This window comes from Equus quagga, chromosome 5 (genome assembly GCF_021613505.1).
Source record: "Equus quagga isolate Etosha38 chromosome 5, UCLA_HA_Equagga_1.0, whole genome shotgun sequence".
NCBI classification, from domain to species: Eukaryota; Metazoa; Chordata; class Mammalia; order Perissodactyla; family Equidae; genus Equus; species Equus quagga.
This window is the reverse complement of record NC_060271.1, coordinates 10869165-10886737: the sequence shown is the minus strand read 5'-3', so window position 1 is coordinate 10886737 and position 17573 is coordinate 10869165. Positions and strand designations below refer to the sequence as shown.

Below are 17573 nucleotides of genomic sequence, written 5' to 3'. Positions count from 1 at the left end.
CCTCGATTACCCGTCTGCCAAATAGAATGATAAATACCATCCTGTCTCCCTCAAGATGAATCGAGGACCTAGAGGTCTTATGAGCTGATGTATATGGGTGTTCTTCAAGCAGGAGGGCCCACTCTCCAGGGAGCAATGGCTGCTGTTACTAATAAAGAAGCTGTTCCCAGGAAGTAGGTCTGCCAGCCCAGCCACACTGTCCCAGCTGACGCCAGTGGTGCCCCTTTGAGCCCTGCCCATGTTACAGATTCACGAGCAAATAAATAAAATAGTTGTTGGTTTAAGCTAAAAAAAAAAAAAAAGGTTAATGGCATTTGGTATGTTGGCTTTTCTCTCTCCCTTCTCTCAGGGCTGGGTTTTCACCACTGACCTGCTTCTGTGTCCCAGCCTGGCAGGTGGTTTTCTGGTGCTGGGTTTGTGGCACTGTGGCTGGGGTCAGAAAGAGGGTGGCACGGGCCTGGAGGCTGGCTGTGCAGGCATGCAGGGTGACAGCTACCTCACCTCTGTCTCCAGTGCCCACACAACCTGCCTTTTAACCCTGCAAATCCCGCCTGCTGCCTGGCCTTCTGCTTCCTGTGGCAGCAGGTGGCAATGGCCCTATGGGGAGGGATCTGTAGGCCCTGGAAGGCTCTTAGCTCCATCCTCCTCCCAAGGAATCAAAAAGTGGTCAAAGCAGACTATGCTGGAATGTTAGCACGCTATGATGATAGGCTGTGGGGGTAGCAGAGCCTCACAATCTTAGGACCACAAGGTGTTAGAGTCAAAGGACTTGGGGATGTTAGGAGTTAGAATTACATTCATACAGAGCACGCTAGGGTTATGGAAGCTTGATAACCTGAGATAAGCACTGGCTTTCAGAGTCTGAAATGAACGGGCCCTAAAGGTTACCTGGCCCACCCTTGAGTCTGGCTCATGTTTCCAACCCAGCTCTGCGGGCTCCCAGTCGCTCATTTCATTCCAGCTTCCAGGATGGCTGAACAAGTAAACACATCCTGAGAAAGCATCAGTCCCCTGGAGCTGGGGACAAAATGTCATCTTCTTCTGGTGCCCGGGACTGAGACCCTGCTGAGGCCTGGGGTCCAGCGGATACGGGGCGACTGAGTGGAATGAACTTGGTTCTGGGTGGCTGGGTCAGCGTGTGTTATAGAACATCTCCCAGGTGCTGGCGGTTCTGAGGAGGCGTGGGCCCCACCCTGGAGTAGTTCACACACAGTAGGATGCTCAGAGAGCAGTGGGTGCCAGGATAAATTCAGGAGAAAGCCTGGCGGACAGCACCCCCCAGCCACACCCCAGCTGTTCAGTGTTGCTGCAGAAGATCTTACCAGCCTGTGACTTGGGACCTCTGCAGCTTCCTGGGCCCTCACGGCAGTCAGAGCAGATACGTGGCAGACATGTGTCCCAATCCTGGTCCACAGCAGACATCACTAATCAACCAGGACCTCTTCTCTGCTGAGCTCTGATGGGGTTTTATCATTCTTTAGTATCCATCTATACTCCAGGCAGCCACTACCAATCAATCACAGTTGGCTATGAGGTGAAATCTATTTAACTTCCCGTCCACGTCTGTTCTTGTGGCCAATCTCTCTTGCATTTATGTCAAATCTTCTCCGCTCTTCAAATCAAGAACCCTCCCACCTTCCCCCTCTTTCTCTGCAGATGACTTCACTTCCCACTTTATAGAGTGGAGCTCTGATTAGATGCCACCAGGTCACCTTTCCACACTGGATCACCTGCCTGCTGCCGCCTCCCTCCATTATAGGTGAGGAAGTGCCCTTCTTCACCCAAGGCCAAAGCTTCCACCTGAGCTCTGCCTTCCTGGAACCCTGGGCTGGTTCTTTTTTTCTACTCTCTCTCCTGTATCATCAGCCTCATCCCTCCCACTGTATTCTTTCTGTCATCTCTTAAGCCCGCCCATTCTCTCCTATCTTAGAAACGGTGGGGGTGGGGGAGAGGAGCAATACAGTTACCAACTTCTTATTTTGCCAGATAAGGGCTTTGAAAGCTCCATTTGCCCTGTATCTCCATCATTTTTTTAAAAAAGCCAAAGATGTTTAACTTCAAACACAGTAGAAAGGAGATAATTTCAGAATATAAGCCTGTAAATTGAACAAACGTAGTTAATAAAACACTCAGCGCCTTATACTCATTTTTCTTAGTTATTTGTAGACCAGAGGAAACCCAAGGACCCACATAAGATCTTTGGGGCCGCCTCAGCCTCAGCTTTCCAACTGCATGAGCCTGGCAGTCGGGAATCGGGCCTCCCAACCCGTGGGCCGGCACGCCTCTCCCTGGCAGCGGCCTGGCTCATTCCAGAACATCTGGGTTTGCACACTGGCCACAGCCACTTCCTGGAGAGGCAGGGCTTCCATCTGGGTTCCCAGATGTCACCCAGGCCTGTTCAGAGTTGTCACGCATGTCCACACCCCACTGCTCCTGAACCTGTTGAGTAAGCTCCGGAAGAGGTCAAGCAGCGCCTCGCTACGGAAACCTCACCGCCACGAGGGGGAGGACTCTTCCGTGGGCTGTACTAGCTAAAATGACACCCTGCCCACAAAATTGCCACCATCTCTGGAAGAATACAGCAAGGGCACCACATGCAAGGGAAATGGCCAGGACTGGGACCCAAGAGGCCAGGATTCAAGTTGAAGGTCTGCCTGCATGGCCTTGAGGAAGCCATTTCTCTTCTCTGGGCCTCAGTTTTCATCTGCAAAACAAGTATAATTAAAACCATCTCATGGTGCTATTGTGAAGACCAAAGGTAATGTAAGCTGTGCCTGGAACGATGGCTGGTGCACAGGAGGGGTCCTTATTACTAGGATCCCTCCACCATGTACAGACTTCTAACCCTATGATCTAAAATGAGCATATCTAGCACAGTCCAATGAGGCGAGTGTGTTATGCCCATTTCACAGATGAGAGACTGAGGCCCTTGGAGGTGAACTGGCTTTGCCAGGCTCTCTTAGCTGACAGTGGTGCAGGGGGAGGTGCCTTCTCTCTCTCTCTCCTTAGCTTGCATGGTCCCTCCCCAGAGCTCTAGAGCCAGGAACGCTGAGGCTGGCCTCTGAGGCTGGTCTGTCATAGAACGCAGAACGATGGGACCTCGGCAGGGGCCTGGCTGAGACCCCTGGCAAGGCCAGGCTGGGGGTGGCTGGAGTGTCTTATAATTACGTTTCTGTTTCCAAGCTATTTCCTGGAAACACCCATTGAAAGTGGATCTGAGAGGGCTCTGCACGAGCAGACAGGTGCCTGGGGGATGGCTGGGCTAGGCCTATTTCCAGTGGCAGAGACACTCCCTCCCTCCTACAGCCTGGGGGTCCCTGGGCCTTTTCTGAGGACCGGACTGGGATGGACAAGAAGAGTCAGACCGATTCAGGCCCTCAGCACCTGACGGTCTGGGAAGGCCTGAAACGGAACTGCAGAGGCAGCCAGACAAGAGTGTGAGGAGTGGAGTGGGTGTGTCTGCAGGTCGCATGCCGCCTGAGAACGCTTGGCCTGGACTCACACCTGACTTCTCCGCCTGCCCTAGGATGTGGACTCTGAATGATGTGGCCATAAGAACACAACGAGGCAGGTGTGGACTTCTCTTGCCACGGATTGTGGGAGGATGTGTTTTATGCTAATACACTGACCGTCACAGGTCCCTTCAGCTGGCTTCTTGATTGCACATGAGAACAGAGCCCCTGGACCACAGCCTGGGGTCCAGTCCTGGCTCTGTCCCCCACATGCCATGAGCTTCACATGTGTCCTGGCCCCTGTGGATGTCAGTCTGCCCCTGCCTATGATGAGGGGGGCAGGCTCAAGCTTGGAGGCTGCGTCCAGCCGTGAAACTCTCAGGTCGAGGGTAGACGTACAGCACCGAGTGGGCCGTTTGTTCCAGGCGTGGCTCAGCTGGAAGCGGCAGCTGCCAGCAAGATCTGCACACGGCTCTGGCCTGTTGGTGGAGAGCAGGTCTCTGAGAGCTGAGGTGGGGCTCACAGTGCCTGGACTTTACTGCTGGCCTGTCCTAGGCTCTCCAGACCCGGAGGAGACCAGGAGGGGAGGATCTGGTCGACTTTCATTCATTGGTTCACTCCTTCACTCATTCATCCTTTCATACACTCACCAAGCTTGAAACCTATGAGATGCCACTAAAAACACAGGGATGGTTAAATGGTTCCTGCCCTCCCAGAGCTCAGGGTGGGGGTGGGAGACAGACCCAGCACCATTCATCGGCTACAGTGTGGGAAGCAGCCCAGGGGCGGGGAGAGGATGGGGAGGCAGGAGCTGGTGGAGGCTTGGACCGGGACAGTGGCAGTGGGGATGGACAGAGTAGACAGCTGTGAGGTCTTTTTGGTGGTCTGTCAATAAGATGGACCAGGGACCAGGTGGATTTCAGAGATGGGGAAGAAACTGGAGTTGGTCATGATGCCTGCGTGCTGGCCTGAGTGAACTTTGTGCCCCCATGGACCTGGAGTTTCAGGAAAAGGAGGTCAGTGTCCAGGGCTGCCCACACAGCGGTGACTTTCATCTCCAGGCTCTCCTGCTTCCTCGCCCACAGGAAAGAGCTGGTATTAGCTACCCCCGGAGCCTGGGTGACTCTGGTCCCACGGCCTGGGGCAGGTGGGGCAGGAAGGCTGGCCCACGTGGCCTCCCTCAATGACTGGGCTCACCAGGGGCTCCTCCTAGGCCTGAGAGGAGCCTGGGGACTAGTTGAGCTCAGAGCGGCTCCTCTTCTGTATCAGCTCGGAGCTGTTCCAGGGCACAATGCACTGCCCAGATGCCCACAGGAGCGAGGGCTGGGGAGGCAGTTGGATGGGGAGGGAGAGGGCGAGGGTGTGTGGGGAAGCACTTCCTTCCCTGCACAGTCCCCACAAGCTGTCCTGACTCGTGCCAGGTCCCCAGCAGGTGTCCTGCAGCTGGAGAGTGACCTTGCCCTCTCCATGTGGTCAGCGAAGGTCCTGCGGGCTCCTCCAGGCCCCCCTATAGGAATCCCTCCCTTCTCTGAAAACTGTGAATAGCTCCTGGAATCACAGATGGCCCAAGTGAGTTCCAGCTCCTTCTGTTCAGACGAGTAAACTGAGGCTGGGAGGGGGGAACGGGCTTGCCAGAGGCCACAACAGGCCGTGACACAGCTCCAATGTGAGCCCAGAGCTCTTTCCATCCAGCCCCAGGTATGGCTCTAAAGAGGGCCCTCCATGAGCTTCTCCCGTGCTGAGGGCGGCAGAGGAGGGAAGGCAGGTGCGGACAGACGTACCCTGGCTCCGGCGCTTGAGGTATTTGGGGTTGAATGGCGGGGAGTGAATGCCCAGGGGAGGCAGACCTCAAACAGTGGGCATGCACCATTAGGAAATAGGACCCTTCTAGGTTAGACTGACTGCTGACTTGATCCAGCTTGGCCTGACCCCAGGCAGGCAGTGTGTGGGTAACGGGACAAGGAAAGGAGGGAGAGAGGGCAGTGAGTGCTCACCAGGTGTGGGCTGAGCACCTCGTCTAATTTTCACAAAATAGGAGATGAATTCGGTCAACCCAAATTGCAGTAACACGAGCAAGAAATAAATGTTTGTCATTGTAGCTCAGGAGCAAAAGCTGACTGATAAAGGAGGCAAGTGCAATAGCTTGGTCCCAAAGTGGGACATGGCTGTCATCAGCAGAGACAACCATGGAGAAAGGAGGAAAGAGTGAGGGAGAAGAGAAAGAGAGAGGAGAAGGAACAGGGAGAGAGACAGTGATCACCTGTGCACCTGGACATCTGGACTTCCTTCACATGAAGAGGCCAGAGCCCCAGAAGAAGCATCAAGTTCATGGCCACATTGGGATGATGAAACTCATATTAATTGTCAGGATGATGATGACGATGGTACTGCCATTTTGAGTTCCTACTACATGGCAGGTTATTTAAATGTTATTACTAATTTTTGCAACTGTTCTACAAGATAGGTCTTTTCAATTCATCAAATAGTTATCGCTATCACTGCCCATTCACGGAAGAGGGATGCGAGCCTTTGAGGTCATGCAGCCTGGCGGGGGCTGGGCTGGGATCTGGACCAGGACAGGGGGATACCGGAGCCCCACCAGGAGAGCCGCATGGCCCTCAGAGTCTAGGCCTGGCTCCACTGGGTGGGCCAAGGGTGGGCTGGGCAGTGGGAATTGTCTTCAGTTCTGGGCTCTCGGTATGGCTTCCGGGGCATAAAGGGGCCGCAGAAGTCCTAGTTTTGGCAAGGGTCACTCCTCTTGCCCACAGGGAATGTCACAAAAGAGCCCTTGACCAGAGGCAGGAGAACTGCTTTGCATCCAGCTCTGCTGAGGGCTGTGAGGCTTTTCCTGCTCCTCTCTGGGCCTCAACTTTTCCCTTTATGAAGCAGAGGTCAGGAGAGGCCATCTCCCAGCCCCCGGATTCTGCAGGTAATCCCTTCCCCACTCTGACCCAAACCTGCTCCGAAGGCAAAGAAGCAGATCTTGTCTTCGTTCTCCTGCAGGAGCGCCATGACCCTCTTCCCCATCCGCTCGTTCCTCTTGTAGATGAGCTCCTGGCGGAAGTAGCTGTCGATTTCCTGGGCCGTCACCTGCTCGTGCGGGGGGAGGGTGGTGTTGATAAAGTTGGGCAGCTGTAAAGGCAAGACAGAGGCTGCCTTTAGTTCTCTCTGGAGCAAGGTGGGCTTCAAATAAACACACAGCCCAGTGTGGGGCTGGGCAACTTACCTTCATGAGTCCCTGCCATGGGTTAGATGTTTCGTATATGTTCTTCATCAATTCCAAAACCCTTTGAAACGAGTGCTGTTATTCCAGTTTTACAAATGAAGAGGGCAAGAGTGGAAAGATCCAGAGACAGGCGCAGAGTCACCCAGCTAGTGAAGTGACAGAGCCCAGAGGAGGGCCCGGGATTGCCGCACTCCCTCGTGCACCACTCCTGTGTCTGCCTCGCTGCGCCTCGGCTTCCAGCCCCTGAGGTCCTGGGGTGGGGAATGCGCTCAGCTCGTTCCCCGATCTCACTCCAGCACCGAGGCTGGCACGGACACGTGCAAGGAATTCGGTTCTGCAAGCAGGTGTGGAGGGTCAGCTGAGCTGCCCGGTGTAGCAGAATGGCCACGGGTACGAGACCAGGTTGACCTGGGCTGCAGGCCCTGTGCTGACACTGGGGGACTCTGGCCAAGTTACTTAACTTTTCTGGGTCCCAGTTTCCTCATTTGTAAGCTGGGGCTGACAATACCGTGTGGGATTGCATGTGATGACGGGCGCTGTCACGGGCTGCAGTCAGCCCACCTATCCTACATCATGAGAGAAGGGGCCATAGCCTTTGGCCTTCCCAAGGTATGAGCCCTGGTTGGCTACCTTCTGTTGCCACCACTATCTCCCCATCCCCAGCTCCACCACTTCCCAGGACACACCCAAACCCCTCCGTCCCTCCTTAAAAACTTGGCTTCTTCCCATAATGTGGCTTCTTCAACAACCTAGCATGGAACTGCCCAGATTTCTCAGCTCTGGACCCACTGTCCCTACTCAGCCATGTGGCCTGGGACTAAAATCACTGACACATTCTTGAACTAGGCAGACAGCTCCCTGAGTTCAGGGTCAGAGCCTTTTGACTCCTGGGCCCCCAATGCCTGGTACAAAGTAGGTGCCCAGTAAAGGCTTCTGGAACCTGGAGCATAAAGTGGTGCTGTCCTTCCTTGCCACATGGCCTCCTGTTCTTCTAGTCCCAACAGGTCTTACCAACCTGGCCGGTGGGTCCAGGTGTTCCAGTACCACGGCCTCCAACATGTGGGTGGGGCCTGAGAGGAAGCCATGGGCCACTGAGGAGCCTGAGGCGGAGTCAGGACAGGCCCTCTCTTTCCCTACAACCTGTCAGTGTCATTCCGACCTCCAAGCTCCTGCTCACAGGGTGTCCGCTACCTGGTGTCGCCTCTTCTATTTCTGGCTTCACCAACTCAGGCACAAAGCACAAGACATGAGGCCGAGGGGGCTGATGGGCTGGCTCGAGGAAGAGTCTGGCAGAAGAGACTGATTTCCTACAGCTTTTGGCTCCCAAGGGTCATATAGCCCAGCCGCATGGCTTCTAGAGCTACTGATGAGTTTTCAACATTCTTTCTGAGAAAATGGGGGCATCAGGAGGCTAAACCTGAGGGACTCAGGGGAGGCCGGGACACCTGCCACTGCTGTCTCCTGACCAAGAGCCCGTGCATTCCCCAGAGGGAGGAGGAGGGGCTTCTCTGCCAGAAAGGCAGATTCACCGCTCTGAGATGAACAAGACGATGATATGACTGGTGTACTCTAAATTTGTGCAGCGCACAACCTGCACAGCTGTTTGCAGCAGCCACGCCAGTGCCCAACAGGGTGAGCATAGAGTCGGTGTCTGAGGACTGTCTGGCAAATGGATAAATGCAGGAATGGAGTTCTTGCTCCCTCCCCAACTGTGGAAGGGATGATGGGCAGCCCTGACAAAGCAGGCCAAGAAACAGGACTTGAGGCAACTGTAGGAAAACCCACAGGCTTCTGAGTGAGGGAGGAGCACAAGGGAGGCTGTGACTCAGAAGGCTTATTTCTGCAAACACGGCCCTCATAGGCTCTTTCCAGCGCCTGCATATGGAAGAGGTCGTGGGACAATGCTGTACCAACAAATAAATATTTGTTCCATCCGTGAACGGTGGATGAATGGACGAGCTGGGGGGCAGGAAAGCTGTGCTGGCCATGAACGCGAGTCCCGCAGGCAGGCCGCCAGCACAGCCTGAGTCCCGCGTTTCCGCTTGCCAGCTGAGTGTCTCTATAATCAGCAAGTTACCTGGCCTCTCTGAGCCTCAGTTTCCAAATGGGTAACATGGGGGTAATACATGTTGTTGAAGGAATTAAACAAGATGAGTTTGGGACAGGTCTCAGCACAGTGTGTGGCACAAAGGAAGCCTTGACTAAATGTCAGTTTTGTCCAACTAGTCTGTAGGGTGGAGCTGTCTTTGTCACCTCTCCTCTATGATGGCAGAGGCTACAGTACAAGTTGACCTTGGGCAGGGCGTAGAGACACAGATGACAAAGAGATGGCCTTCAGAACCGTCAGCCAAGAAGGCCAAATTCTGCTTCCCTCCCCTTCTGCCGAGGGTCCAAGCAGAGGCCTTCTCCCTAGACCTGTGGACATGGCCAGCCCTCCCGCCTCCATTCCTCGACCATGAGTGTGCAATTGTGGAAATATTAATCTCCATTCATTCCTCAGGGAGCTAAAAAAAAAGGTAACACGGACAAGAACCAGAAAATTCAATGTCAAGGCCACGAAGAAGTTGGACTAGATGCTCGGTTCCCTGGGCTGCCCAGCGGCTGGCTGACATTCTCTGCATGTTTCATGCTGATGGGCCCTGGCTCCGTGCCAAGGATGGGGCTTGGGTCTGGGCCTGGGCTGGGCTGGAAGCAAATTAATGATGTCATTAGACTTGTTGGGAGCCTTGAATCTCTTGCAATAAGCTTAAGTGCAGGATGCACGGTAACATTTTAAAGAGGACACATCAGGTCCCCAGGGCCCTAGAGTGATGGGTCCGAGATGGGGTGATGAAAAGATGGGCTGAGCAAAGCTGGAGTGGGGCCGTGGGAGATGACTTCAGTGTAGGCACCCCGACCACGACCGAGTCAGACCCGGCAGTCAAGTACTCAGATCTGCTGATATCAGCGATCTCAGTGTCTTCATCCCTCCTCTTCACACTGTCCATCCAACAGACATCTTCAGAGAACTTCCATGGGCCTAGCCCTGTGTCCAGCTGTGAGAGCTAGGGGGCTCAGACTGGGTGTGCCGCCCTGGATGAGTCTCACAGCCCGGCGGGGGAGGGGAGCCAGGGCACCGTGGGATCCAGGCTTTGAGAGGGTGCCAAGCGATGTGGGAGTGGGCATTTAATAGGGTGACCATGTGTCTTGCTTTGTCCAGGACAGTCCACGGTCGCGGCTAGGGTGAACTCCTCCATGCCTGGCAGTTATTCTGACTCTTAATTATATTCAAGCTCTCGCTCTCAAGTGTCTGCGGATGGATGATAAGCATGGCTTCTCCACACCTAACCCAGGCTGGGGGCTCAGACAAGGCTTCCCAGGGCGGGGAGCTTTGCATCACCCTGTTGATTTGGGGACAACGACAGTGCAAGAGACCTGGGAGCTGCGGGAGGCGGGGCCTAGGCATTTCTGAAGGTGGGCTGGTGGAGTGTGGAGGCAAGGCAGACCACGGGGGAGGTGCACTCGGCACCTGGCCCTCAGTGTTATCATCCTGGGCCCTGCACCTGTCCCACCCAGGCCTCCAGAGGCTGCTTCATCCTTCTCTGTGCTGCAGCCAGGGGCATCTTTCTCAACACATCATCCTCTGGCTTGAACATTCCAGGGCTTTCTCACCCCTGCATGATATGCCCGCCGCTCTGCAAATCATTCCCCGGGACCTCCCATGTCCTCCCACCCCCACCAGCACAGCTTGCTCTGCCTGCCAGCTGCTCATTTCCTCCCCTCCTGGTGGACTCCACTGTCAAGCCTAGCTCCAATGCCACCTTCTCCCTGAGGCCTTCCAACTGTGCCCCTACAGCCCCTTCGTCCTCGGCCCCCTGCAGACTTAGAGGCTTCCAGCTGCAGACGCAGCCCCACGTCACCTGGATCCCCCTCTCCAGCACGTGGGCCCTGGATTCAGCCTTGCTACCCTGACTCTAGGCTTCTCTGTGGCTGGAGGCAGGGCTGCCCCCCTACCCCAACCTTGAGGGCTCGACTCTGTCCGTGCCCCCATGGGTGCAGACTGGGTTGCTATTCTAATCTGAGTGGACAAATCCACTCCATCCCACCTCAAGTAAAGCCACTGCCAGAAGACCCCCGATACAGTTAACCTGCCAGAGACAAATCAGTGGTTCTGGACACAGGCTCACAGGAAATCTGAGCTTGCCACGCCCTGATGTCACCCCATCCCTCCCTCTCTCAGCTCAGTGTCAACCATAGCCCGGCCAGGGCCCTGTCCTGCACACCCCTCCCTGCGACCCAGCCACATCATGGTCAGGCCATCCCGAGGGGTGACCAGGTCCCCCTCTGCCACAGAGCTCACCAGCCTGTCCCCCAGAGGATGATGCAGGGCAGGGCTCTGTCACAAGGCGCATCCCAGGAGAACCGTCTATGAGCCTCCTGGTGCTAGAGTTCTTCTCCCTCCCTCCTCCACCGCCTAGAGTCACAGCTCCCAGAGTCCCGAGCCTCCTGCGGCAGGGTCTCGGGGGCCTTCCTCTTCCACTGTTTACAATGCACAGAGCACAACACACACCTACATTCGCTCACGCGACAGTCGCTCGCTGATGCTCGCTCCGTGTGCTGAGCTGGGTACGGGACCCAGAGATGAGCATCATGCTTGCCCTCTAGGTGCTCTGGGTCTAGTGTGGTGGCTGGTCCTTGGCTCTGCTTCCAGCACAAACTCTCACCCTCCTCCTGCTCTCTCTTGCCTCCGGCTTATTCGCACGCAGCTTCCTTTGCTGGAACATTCTTCCTCCTCCCATCTATGGCCAGTTCAGGATCTTCTCTGACCTCTCATCTGGCAGGAATCTTTCCTTCTCTCCCCAGCCCCAGCCCCCAGGCCCATCTAAGTTCCTGCTCCCGCCACAGCTCCAAGTGCATCCTCTACTGTCTCGCACAGCAAGGATCACACGTCGGTACAACTGATTGTGGAAGCCCCCCATCTCTCCTGCGAGACTGTCAGCCCCACAGGGGCAGCTCTCTCTGCTCCCCCTTGTATCCATTTTCATAGCAGTGTGCCTGGAACTTATAAACTATTTTGTTCATTCATTCAGCAAATATTTACTGAGTCCTCCTCTGTGCCAGGCACTGCACTAGCCAATTGGGATGTAATGATTTAAGAAAACAGATGAATAAAACTTCCAGTGGGGAAGGACAGACAGTAACTAATCACTGATCAATGAATCAGGATACATAAGAGTGCAAGACGATGATACAGGCCCCGGGGAAAAGTGGGGCACAACAAAGGGGAGAGAGTGAGGGCGTGGGGTCAGGCTGCAATTCTAGATGGGGTAGCAGGGCCGATCTAGAAAGGGCAGAGATGGAATAGCCGTGGTGATACCTGGGGAAGGGTGATCCTGGCAAAAGGAACAGCCAGTGCAAAGGAGCAGTGTACCAAGTGGGCTCATGGATCAGCAAGGAGGTCCGTGCAGCTGGAGTGGCAGGTGTGGGAGGAGGGCAGAAGGACATGGTTGGGGGGAGACATGGGGCCACACAGGCCATTGTGGGGATGCCCACTTTTCCCCTGAGAAAATGAGGAGCCACTGCAGTGTCCTGAGCAGGGAAGTGGCCTGTTTGGACGAATTCATCTGTGTCTTGAATGAATGGATATTCAAGCTCCCTGACACAGAAAGCACAGGGAGCGCAGAGGAGCTGGGAGGACACCTAACTCCATCCTGGGTGTCAGGGCGGGAGGAACCTGAACAAAGGCCCAGTGGAAGGAAGAGCAAGCTGCAAGTGGCACAAGGTCTGTGTGGTAGGGGACCCAGGCTGTGACAAGGCCAGTGGTGGGCAGGACACGATGGCCTCGAATGCTGGACCAAGAGTCTTGGAACTGACCCCGAGGGCAATGGGGAGGCTAGTGGAGCTGCGCTCCTCAGGGTCCTGCTGGCTGTCTGCCCAGCCTGGGGGGTGACATGTCCTCCAGGACTTGAACCATGGCAGATGCCCTTGGCTGCACTTGGGCCCAAGCTCCGAGCACCTGTGGGCTTCCCGTCCCCAGGCACTAATTCCCCAGATGCTGAACTGAGCCTCCAAGAGGCCTCCTGTTCTTCCAGGCTAAGCTTCCAGGGTCGAGGCCCCAGAGCCGCGCACACCTAGATACTCTTGATAACTTGGTAACTCAACAACTAATAAGTGCTGTGGCCTTGGGCAAGTCTCTTCTTCTCTCTGGGCCTCAGTTTCCCCATATGTAAAATGGGATACAAATAGCTCCTGCTTACCATGACTGGCAAGAAGATTGCCTGCGCCTGGCACACAGCAGGTGTCTAATAAACACCAGGCGGGTTCCTATGGGCCTGGCCTTTGGAACTGGCGACCTAGAGGCTGCATGGGCCGGAGGAGGGAGCCTCACCTGGGATGTGTCGTGGTTGAAGATGACGGCGTTGAGGTCCCCGCAGTTGTAATGCTTGATGAGGTCCTCGGTGGTGTAGGGCGCCTGCAGGCTGCCGGCCCGCACGCTCTCATGCTGCAGCAGGGTCTGGTTCAGGGCAAACAGCACCTGGCGGGGGCGGAAAGAGACAGGAATAAGGGCTGTGCTCAGGGACCTGGCGGAGGTCTCTCTTGGTTGAGGGCACCAGGCCCTAAGACAGAGAAGGACTCACTGGCTTCTGAACATGTTCAGTCTGTTCTCATCTCCAGCAATTGCCCACACAGTTCCCACTCCTGCCCCGGGTCTCAACATCTTGTCTAATAACGCGGCAGAACAAGAACCCTGGTTCTGTCTGGGTTTGGAATGATGGGTGAGTTTTTCTTTTGATTCCTTTCTTTTCCGGTGCTTAGAAAAATTCTAGAATGAGCACAGATTCGTTTTGTAATCAAGAGCATGCCCAAAGAATGAGCAAGACAAGCAGTAAGCCCACCTAGGTGCCGAGGCCCAAGTCCAACACCACCTGCTCCAGGTGCTGTCCTCACTCCAGGTAAGGGCTTGGGGCCTGGACCCTCCGGCTCAGACCCGTGCTGGTATTCAGCACGTTTCTCAAGCCCCTCTGTGCTCTGGGCCACCATGTCGGGCCGGGGGACACAGCTGCGCCCCGGCTGGACCTGCCAGGCATCAGGACCACTGGCAGCGCTCTACAAAGCTCAGATGCCCAGGCCCCAGCCCGGGAGTCGGACTCTCTGAGGTGGGGCCCAGGATCCGTATTTTTCACTGGCTTCTGGGGAACTTCCTTACAGAGCAATTGCTTCTGTCATTTGAGGACCAGACTCTAAGTACCATGGCCTGCCCACGAGGTGCAAGGGCCCTGGGAAATGATTCCAAATGCCCCATTTTAGATGGGGAAACTCTTTTTTAGATGAGGCCCATGAGGGGACTTGCTCAATTCCACACAGCTGGGACTGGAGCTGGCTTCATGTGGCTGTACCCCAGACTCCCTTGGCCAACAAAAGGGAGGCACCTGACCATTCTTTAGCTTATTTAGCACAGATATAGGGAAAAATTTGTTGCAATTCTTGTGCAAAATGTCAGGAGGTGGTTCAGGCCACCTGTCCCTCCTGTTTCCCCAGCCACAGCCTGTCCATCAGTCCTCGGGCTGTTCCTTCTGTTGGCACACTGTTTTGGATGGCAGCCCCCCAGCCTGTTGGTCCACACCAATTCAGGCCTGAGCATCTCTCACTCAGTCCACTGCAACAGTCCCTCTCACCCCCTCCCTGCAGACCCCCTCACCTCCCACTTCTTCCATATTCTTCTGCCACATTTTTTAAAAGCATGAATTGGATGGTTTCTCTCTCTTTTTTGCTGAAAAATATCCTGGGTGCCTCCTGCCCTCAGGATGAAGGCCTAGCTCCTCAGTGGAGCCTGCAAGGCAGTGACCTGGACCCTGCTGTGGTCAGTGACCTTGTGTCCTACCCAGCCTTCATGTCTCCAAATGCTCAACTACTCAGCCGCATTCTGTCTCTGCGCCTCGTACATGCTGTTCCCTGTACATGGAAAGGCCCTTGTCTCCGTTCTCCACTTGCAAATTCAGACTTGGCCTTCCAGGCTCTGCTCAGACGTCTTCTCCATGGGATTTCTCTGATCATCAGGGGGCTGGGTGGGACCCCTCCCCAGGTGTCCCATGGTCTCCCTGTGTGGTAGATTGATATAGTAACGGCCCCAAATCTTTATCCCTTCCTATATTCATGCTCTTGGCCATGGAACTCTGTAGCCCCCTCCCATTCTGCCTCTGGACTTGCTTTATAGCCAATGGGATGTTGGCAACCATTACAAACGAGGCCTGAAAAGCCCCGGTGGGCTGCGGCTGCCCCTTGCACCTCCACCATGGCCCTGAGAGCAGCCCAGGCCAGGGCAGACCAAACTGTTTCAGTTGTCCCCCCGAGGCCATCCCGGACCAGCCAACAACCAGTGGGCTCCCAGACACTCGAGGCAGCCCAGCCGAGCCTACCTGCCATCGCCCCGACACCCCGGCAGATTCTCCCAGCTGTCACTACACAGCACAGTCGTGGTGACAGATACGTGACCCACCATGCTCCCCTCCATCATGGCGAGAACACTGGCTTATATCTGCTCTGTAGCCACCTGTCTCTGCCATTAGGCTATGAGCTTCCTGAAGACAGGTATTTTATCTTATTCATTTTTGTATTTGCAGCATTCAACACGGGCCCAGTCAAGAAAGGGTTTGAGGCCATCCTTTCCTTGGCACTTTGACACTTGCTGTGGTCACTTCATAGTTCAAGGCGGCTCGTTAAGCCCTGCAGGCTAGCCCCTGGAACTTTGGCACTCTGTCTGCATTTGGAGCATGCCGCCACCACGTGGCAGAAGTTCCCACCAGTGACATCAGCCATGGGGTTCAAGAACACATAATCCGAAGAGAAAAGCTCATGCAAAAGGCATACAAAGTCTGGCCTAAAGAGTGTCATGGGCAATGGAGCCAAGCTCGTGCTTGTGCGAGCTCCTCCACCCATCCCCGCCCGCTTTTGTTTCTGGCCAGGCAGGAGAGCTGAATTGCGCTGGGATGCGGCAACCCCCGCTGCACCCAGTAACAAGCTGCCTGGAGATGAGGTCAGATCCCACCGCCCCACCTCTGGGGCTTCTCCAGGCTCTGGCTGCCACCCCTGAAATCCAATCTGCAGCCACCTGGTGCAGGGTGTCGATGGCAGCCCGGTGGCGGGGGATGGATCACAGGAGGCAGTGGCCCTGTTGCTGTGGACACTGCTAAGGCAACATGCATTTCCTCCTACGCGGCACATGCCTCGGATGAAACCGGCCGTGTCGAGCTGGACCGCTTTCCTCCTCTGGGGGGCTGGGACGCACAGGCTTCCTGTGACCACACCCATCGCTGCACATATCTGCCCCGTGGCTTCTCAGTGCAGGCGGCTCGGCCCGGCATCACCTGGCTTGTAGTGAGGTCATCGGCTCAGGCACCCAGAAGACCTGCCTGGAGGAGAAATGGCTCCCCTGGACCTTCCTACACACACAGAGTCCCTCCCACAGTCACGCGGCATGTGGCTCTCGCGGAGCTGGGAGGGTCCCGCAACTGAGGCACGTTACACTTTGCATGGTACAAAGAACAGTCGTGGCATGTAGCACGTGCTGGAGAAGTGCTTGCTGGATAAAGCTTGGAAGAAAATAGTGAGAGCTGAACCTTCCCGTTTGGAGCTGGACAGGCCCCAGGAGGTCATCTGGTCCTGTGGTTTTTCAAAGCTCTTTTTAGCCACGGACTCCTTTTCTGTTGTTATTATTTTCCAGAGGAACCTTACTTGGAACTCAAAATGTGGAGCAGATAAAAACAGAAACCTCCCTCACTGATGTAAGGGAGGCAGGCTGGAGCCTGAAGTCCTGCTGGCTCAATGCCCCCCTACAGCAGGGACTCCCAAGGCTTCTCTGTGGAACCCATGGGTGTCCTGGAGCTCAGTTTGAGAACCGCTGATCTCATCCTATGCCTTATAGAAGAGAAGAGGAGACAGGGGCCCAGAGCAGGCAGGATGGGGCTTTCCCAAGGTCACACAGTTAGCTGGGGCCAAGTGGGTTCAAACCCAAGTCTCCTGACCCCAGCCCAGGACCCTTTACAGTGCCCTGGATCACGTCTGGGGCAGGGTTCCTGGATGTCCACTGGCACGCTCCACATTCATCCCCCACATCTCGCCACACCCGTTTTCTCTCTGGAGCCTTGTGAAATAGCCAGAAATAGCCAGGAGTATTTACTATTAGCATGTTACAGATAGATAGAAAACTGAGACCAGACCATTCAAGAGGCAGCCCCAGGGTGGCACGGCCAGAGTGTTGCGGGGTCGGGACTGAAACCTAAGCCTGTCGTCATCCTGGACCGCCCCCAGCTCTGGGGGGGGTTTGGTGCCTCCCACAGACCCCCGTCCTTCTCTTGGTCTTGGCACTTATCCCCCTGAGGGGTCCATTTCAGGTAATTCCCGTCCCTGCCCGTCTGGACCGAGAGCTCGGTGAGGGCCGGGAGGCTGCCTCTGTTCCCCGTTGGACAGCAGACAGCAGGAAGTCCTTCAGAAGGAAGCAGGCGACCCGGAATCACGGGCCCTCTCCCCACACCTCCCGCCTCCTCGTACCCTCCCACCCCTTTCACTTTACGAAGTGGTCCTTGTCCATTTATTACAAGGCTCACTACGTTTGTTGAGCACTTACAGTGTCAGGAGGCTGCTAAGCTCACATTAACTTGTTTAACCTTTACAGCAACTCTGAGTCAGTCTAGTATTAGCTCCATTTAATAGATTGGAAACACACACAACCGCAGCAAGGAGACATGAAGTAACCCTCCGAGGGTGACAAAGGTGGAGAGGGTGGGACAGGCCCTCAGATCCGGCAGTCCAGCCCTGGAACCCGGGCTCTCAGTTGATCACTGCCCACTGGGGCCTCCTTCTGCTCTCCCTGGGTGAGAGCCAGCGGCGATGGTGGCCCTACTCATAGACGGGAAACC

General features: G+C 55.4%; 1 protein-coding gene across 1 annotated transcript in view; it reads right to left on the bottom strand.

Moving 5' to 3' along the window:
* The window catches only part of TRABD2B (TraB domain containing 2B), a 217317-nt gene that overhangs the window by 26535 nt on the left and 173209 nt on the right, over positions 1 to 17573 (bottom strand). The window contains exons 3-4 of the mRNA XM_046663311.1: positions 13046 to 13192; positions 6410 to 6584 (exon numbers count right to left, since the gene is read on the bottom strand). Coding sequence (XP_046519267.1) covers positions 6410 to 6584; positions 13046 to 13192 — 322 coding nt within the window. The remainder of the gene's footprint in view (positions 1 to 6409; positions 6585 to 13045; positions 13193 to 17573) is intronic.